General features: G+C 38.8%; 1 protein-coding gene across 1 annotated transcript; it reads right to left on the minus strand.

Annotated features, from left to right (window-relative positions):
• Positions 1-6: 6 nt before the first annotated feature.
• LOC141372219 (protocadherin alpha-3-like) lies at positions 7-6,711 on the minus strand (the record flags this gene model as incomplete). Its single annotated transcript, XM_073890729.1, has 2 exons — positions 6,613-6,711; positions 7-1,220 (listed from the first exon to the last, which is right to left on the minus strand). Coding segments are annotated over exons 1-2 (1,298 nt in total), but the record flags the coding sequence as incomplete, so codon positions are not given.
• Between the last annotated feature and the right edge of the window lie 6 nt (positions 6,712-6,717).

Here is a 6,717-nt window from a genome sequence, read left to right on the forward strand (position 1 = left end):
GGTGACAGGGTGCAGGTCAACTGCCCATTGGCACCAGAGTCGCGGTCAGACACACTGATTAGGGCAATGACCGTGCCGAGGGGAGCATCTTCTAATACAGGTAATGATAATGATTTGATAACCAAGTCAGGTACATTATCATTGGTGTCCAAAATTTCCACCAGAACCGTGCAGTGACCTGTCATTGGGGGAGTTCCTTTATCTGTCGCGTCTACCTGGATTTCATATAACTTAGTCTCCTCGAAATCTATATTACCTTTTATACTGATGTATCCACTAACTGGGTCTAAGTGGAATTTCAAAAGAGTATCTGCTGACATGTCTGTATTGAAAGAATATACAATGTCCTTATTTACTCCTTCATCCAAATCAGAGGCGTTAACAATCACTGCTAGGGTACCGTTTGGTGCATTTTCGAATAAACTGACTCTGTAGACAGTCCTCTCAAACTCTGGGGCGTTGTCGTTTACATCTAGAAGGGTGATCTTCACTTGAGTAGTTCCGGTGAGCTCTGGTTTCCCACCATCAACTGCCGTTACTAGTAAGTGATGTTCAGGAATGTCCTCGCGATCTAAAACTTTTCTCAACACGAGTCCAAGGGATTTAATATTATCATCATTTCTTTTAATATCCAAGGTAAAATAATCGTTAGAGTTAAGACTGTAGGTCAACAGAGAATTGGCTCCAATATCTGCATCTGACGCGCCCTCTAGCGGAATCCGAGAACCAGGCGGCCGGGATTCATAAATAAATAATTTTTTTAATGCCACCGGGAAAACCGGCTGGTTGTCGTTAATGTCTTTCACCTCCACCTCCACATGGAAAACCTGCAGCGGCCTGTCCACGATCACCTCCAGGTGGATGCTGCACTCCGCGCTCCGCCCGCACAGCTCCTCCCGATCGATCCGAGAATTCACAAACAAAATGCCATTCTGCAGATTTACCTCTAGAAGGTCCCCGTGGCCTTTGGACGCCACCCGGAACAGGCGTGGCACCAGCTCCGCCAGCTCCAGCCCCAAATCCTGGGCGATGCGACCCACGAAGGTGCCGTGTTTGGCCTCCTCCAGGACTGAGTAATGAACCTGGCCGCTCCCAGTCTCCCAGACTGTGAGGAGCAGAAGCGAAAGCAGTAATCGCCGGGCTCCTGGACCTTCTTCTCTCCGTGAAAACACCCTTGCAAGCCTTTTCCAAATATTGTGACGTTCTGGCCTCGATCCAAACTTCAAAAAAGAATTTGAGTTCCTCATTTTTTTCTTAAATAACCTTACCGTGCCCGTATTTCAGAGAGCAGCATCTGAGTACATAACGCATGCTTCATTTCTTTTGTGGTGAAGTACCTTGCGGTGGACAGCGACATCATGTGGCTAAATGTGTAAGTATTAAATAAATGTACCTACCTTCTCCGTATACTGGCGTCTGATCTTTCCCAAAATTTCTATTTTAGTTGTAATTTCCTTCGAGCACTTTTCAAATTCTTTATATTTATAGAAATATAACCTTATAGCTTTTATACTAATTCATCACTTCCAAATATCCCAATCCATGACATAGTATAATATAGTAGAATGATTAATGTTATAATAGTAGTGGACATCTACTGGAACTATTCCCCACATGACAAGCCTGGGGTTCTAACGGGGTTATCCATTAAATTCTTTTTTTTCCCATTAAATTCTCACAACAACTCTCCGAGGTAGTATTAATACAAGTCACTTTTTACAAACAAGGAAGTGAAAACATACCAGTTAAGTAACTTAAAAATATTAACTGGTGATATTTGGGTGGGATCTCAATCTGATTCAAGACCCCTAACTTTTACCATTTGGCCTTGAAGTCTACATTTTATAGAAAAATCAGGGCCACCTGGGTGATTCAGTTGGTTAAGCATGTGCCTTTGGCCCAGGTCCAGATTCTGCGTTGGGGTCCTAGGATCCAGCCCCAACTCCGGCTCCCTGCTCAGCAGGGAGTCGGCTTCTCCCTCTGCCCCTTCCCCCGCCCAGCTGTCTCTTGCTTTCTCTCTCTCTCTCTCAAATAAATAAATAAAAAAAATAAAATAAAAAAAAAAGAATTCCAGAAAGATGATTAAAAAGAAAAAGAAAAATCAGACCTTTGATATTCATGACCACCAAAACATCAAGACATTGAAAGTATGTGTAGATAGGGGTGCCTGGCTGGCTCAGTTGGCAGAGCATGTGACTCTTAAATCAGGGTCTGAGAGTTGAAGCCCCACGTTGGGTGTGGATCCTACTTAACAACAAAAAAGTATGTGTATATACATATCCATATATACATACATATTTACTTATATATTATTATAGCAATTGTTAATTTAGAAAATTTATTTATGGACTGTCTATAACCCACTTTTATGGCCTTTATCCAATGATTATACCCTTGTTGTCTGTCTTAAGTGTTATTTATATAAAGATGCCAGAAATCAGTTTTTTACAGTGCAGTTCTTTTATAAATTTGTTTTACTATATGACAATACATTCATGACAACAAGTCAGAATATATTTGTTTTTTAAATTTCCACACCATTTATACATTTCAACTTACCTGCATATCCTAAAATGTTCACAATATGAAATAATTCATTAAAGAATTTCTTCAGGAGAAAAATGATCCCAGAAAGAAAAAAAAAACAAATGTAACTGTACAAAACATGATAATAATGTAATCTATGCCTAGAATAAATGTATAACTGGAAGGCATATACCAAACAAAAGTGGAAGCAGACAAATGATTAATTTTTAATGATCTCCACTCTAGATGAATTTCTGGATTCCAGTTTCTTAAAAAGTTGTTACTTGAAAGTATTGGTGACTTAACCAATCAATAAAGAAAAGTAACTTTGGAACATAATTCACCATTCAGTATCTGCAAGATGAGGCAATGTAATATTCTAAAGGTCCCTCTGAATTCAGTGAGAGGTATGAGTTCTCTAAATATTTGAAAGTTGACCAGAGAAAATTCATGGGCAGAGGTTGAATGTAGAGAGGTAAAATGATGTCCAAGGTTTTGCTTATAGTCAGAGCCTCTTGAAATAAAACCAAATACATGATTTAAATATTAGGAGAAAAGTTTTCATGCCAGGTTTTTTTCCCATGCACTCACTGAAAGCATGCCGGGATTGCAACTTACTCGTATTTTATCATTCACATTTAGAATAGAATAAATTGTCAATTAATGTTTTAATGGATAAATGAGTATTTTAAACTTTCTCAAGTATCATAAGAGGTAAGTTACATTAATGATATTTGTTAATATCAAACTTATGCAATTTCTAATTGATTCTATTGTACTAGTTCATGAAGAAGTAAACATTTAAGAATTATTTTGGAAAAGCATGAATCAAGGAAATAATTACAGATATTTGTATGCCAGTTAGTGCTTTGAAGAATCTTGAAAAATAATTATTAGTTTTAAAATGAGATACAGAATTAAAAATTTAAAACATCATGGACTCCATGGGACGCCTGAGTGGCTCAGTCAGTTAAGTGTCTGCCTTTGGCTCAGGTCATGATCCCAGATTCCTGGGATCAAGTCCTGCATCGCTTCTCCCTCTGACTGCTGTTCCCTCTGCTTGTGCTCTCTCTCTCTCTCTGACAAATAAATAAAATCTTTTAAAAAATAAAAATAAATTTAAAAACATCATGGACTCCATATTGATGGAATACCTCTGACAACTTATTATAATACTATACATTTCATGACATTTAAGAGTATACTAATTGCAGGGGTGCCTGGGTGGCTCAGATGGTTAAACGTCTGCCTTTGGCTCAGGTCATGACCCCAGGGTCCTGGGACTGAGCCCTACATCAGGCTCCTGACTCAGCCGGGAGCCTGCTTCTGCCTCTCCCCCTGCTCATGCGCTCTCTCTCTCTCTCTCTGCATCTCAAATGAATAAATAAAATCTTTAAAAAAGAATATACTAATTGCAAAGTAGAATGCTACAGGCAATTTATGACAGAGTAGACTCCATAATGATTATTAGGCAATGAAGGTAATACTAAAGGAACTATGAGTTCATCAGATTGAGCCACTGTGTGGATAAAGTATCAGTGAATAATATCTACTCTCACTTAGACATCTCCTCAGGTAACTTAATTTAAAAGTGTAAATAAGGAATAAGAAACCAATAAGAATTTAAGTGATAAACCGTGACTCCTGGAGATCTGGGTATACCTGGATATATTTTTTTTAAAGATTTTATTTATGTATTTGACAGAGAGAGACACAGCGAGAGAGGGAACACAAGCAGGGAGAGTGGGAGAGGGAGAAGCAGGCTTCCCACTGAGCAGGGAGCCTGATGTGGGGCTCGATCCCAGGACCCTGGGATCATGACCTGAGCCGAAGGCAGACGCTTAACGACTGAGCCACCCAGGCGCCCCATACCTGGATATATTTTTAACAGTGAACCATTTACCTGTAGTACAAACATAGTGGCCAGACTTCTAGTAGGACAGATTTCACCTGACCGTTTATACTTTCTGCATACAAGTCTCAAGAAGGTGGTGAGTAGCTATGACACTCTAGGTAGGATGACTCCTCCCAAGAAAGAGCTTCTTCCTTATTTGCCCAAGTCGCATTTTTCCCTGTAAAGCCTCAGATAAACTTTTCTGGTTCCCAGGAAATATATACTCCCTGAATTTTGAGGCTTATTAACTGTTAGGAGCTAAGAAGTTTACTGTAGAAACAGATTATCCTTAAAAGATTTCCCCACCTAACTTCTCAAGTCCTTTAAAAGCAGATCTTGGATGAAAATGACTATATGGCCTATCTGTTGAATGGCTAAGGCCAGATCACTTAGTGGAAGTTATTTCTACAATTCAATACCCATCCACATACATACAGGGAAAAAATATCAAATAACTAAGAACCAAATAGAAGACAGTTTTAGACAGTTATTTCACACCAAGACATTTTCTTTTGAAGTTTTAAAATTCTTCTCCAAGTGTAACATTTACTTGTCAATTTTATGTTTTAACAACCCAACACAGGAGTTTCCAATTAAAATGCAGTCATTCAATATCAGTCTTCACCTTTTGGGAAAATTCCAACTTCCTTAGTTATATGAATGTTGCCAGGAGAAAGTGAGTGATCTCACACATGTGGAAAATGTTATCCCAGGCATAGAGTATGGTGTCAGAGGCAGGTGGTCATTCTCTGCACAGGGGAAGGCCTGCACACATTAGCCTAATGACACAGATACTGGGAAGGATGACTGAGCAACCTACTAACATAATAACTGCGCTAGAGTACTCACCACTTTTAGAGGGAAAAAAATCCCACCACCTGGCCACCCCACAATGTAATTTTTTAAATGTTAAGATTTTTTTTAAGGTTAAAAGATTTTAGGGTGCCTGGGTGGGTCCATCTGTTGGGTGTCTGACTCTTGATTTCAACTCAGGTCATGATCTCAGGATTGTGAGATCTAACCCCTCATTGGGTTCTGCGCCGGGTGTGGAGCTTTCTTAAGATTCTCTCTCTCTCTCTCCTTCTGCCCCTCCTCACTCCCCTGCTCTCTCTCTCAAAAAAAAAAAAAAAGATATTTTAACAAAATTGAAAGAGGATTCTTTTCTTTTTTTCTAAAGATGTTATTTGTTCGTTTGCTTATTTGAGAGAGAGAGAGAAAGAGAGTGCCTCTGAGTGGGGGAGGAGGAGCAGAGGGAGAGGGACAAGCAGACTCCCCACTGCGGGCAAAACCCCTCCTGGGGCTGGATCCCACTACCCTGAGATCATGACCTGAGCTGAAATCAAGAGTCAGACACCCAACAGATGGAGCCACGGAACAACCAACAACGATTAACCCACTGAGCCACCCAGGTGCCCCAGGGAGGGATTCTTTTCTCAATGAACTCTCTATTGTGCCTTAAAACTCTAAGGATTTTGTAAGTGTGAAGTCTTTATCCCAAATAACAGGTTATTTGACTACTGAAAGACATACCTAATATTAGCAATTATTCCTAAGTGATGTCACTTAGTGATCCTAAGTGATGTATTCTAATGACCTATGATAGGTACTTTCAGAAGTCCTGGCATTAAAAGATCCATTCAGGCTGCTTTCAAAAACAAGGAAAAGAAAACCTAACTTACTACCTGTTGCATAAACAGATAAAGATAAATGAATTCTTGATCGAAAAAAAAAATCTAGAAAACGTCCAGGTAATAATATACTCCTATTCCAAAATATTCTGACAGAATGGATGGATGATGTAAATTGGAAATATGCATTTTGTATATTCACACTCTTTAAATTTTTTCCAATTATGATTTTTCAATTTTGAGAAAAAATATTTACAGGTAATAAGTTTTCAAGTTTAGCTGAAGTGTTTTTCAGTCCTTCAAAGTCCAATTATTCACGAACAGATTTAATTATGAAAAAACAAAATCTGAAAATAAGAAAACCATTTAATTGTTCTCAATGAAGAAATTCACCTCTATTTCATACCATATATTGCACCATAAGATAATGATAAAAAAATAAGGGCAAATGGCAAGATTAACATAACATAATAATAAAAAAATAAGGACAAATCTATAAATCAAAATAATAGAATCATAAATAAAGGAAATAGAACAATTCTAGAATCGACAGGAAAGACTCACCTTTCCTAAGTGTTCTGATTCTGAGGGTTGTTGTCTTTCTTCTGCGGAGTCTGGAACTTGAGGTAGGCTGGGGCTGAAGGCCATGAGGTCGGTCTTGGGCGGGCC

The sequence above is a fragment of the Callorhinus ursinus genome, unplaced genomic scaffold (assembly GCF_003265705.2).
Source record: "Callorhinus ursinus isolate GAN/ISIS: 27379988/994484 unplaced genomic scaffold, GSC_fseal_2.0 scaffold2834, whole genome shotgun sequence".
Lineage (NCBI taxonomy): Eukaryota > Metazoa > Chordata > Mammalia > Carnivora > Otariidae > Callorhinus > Callorhinus ursinus.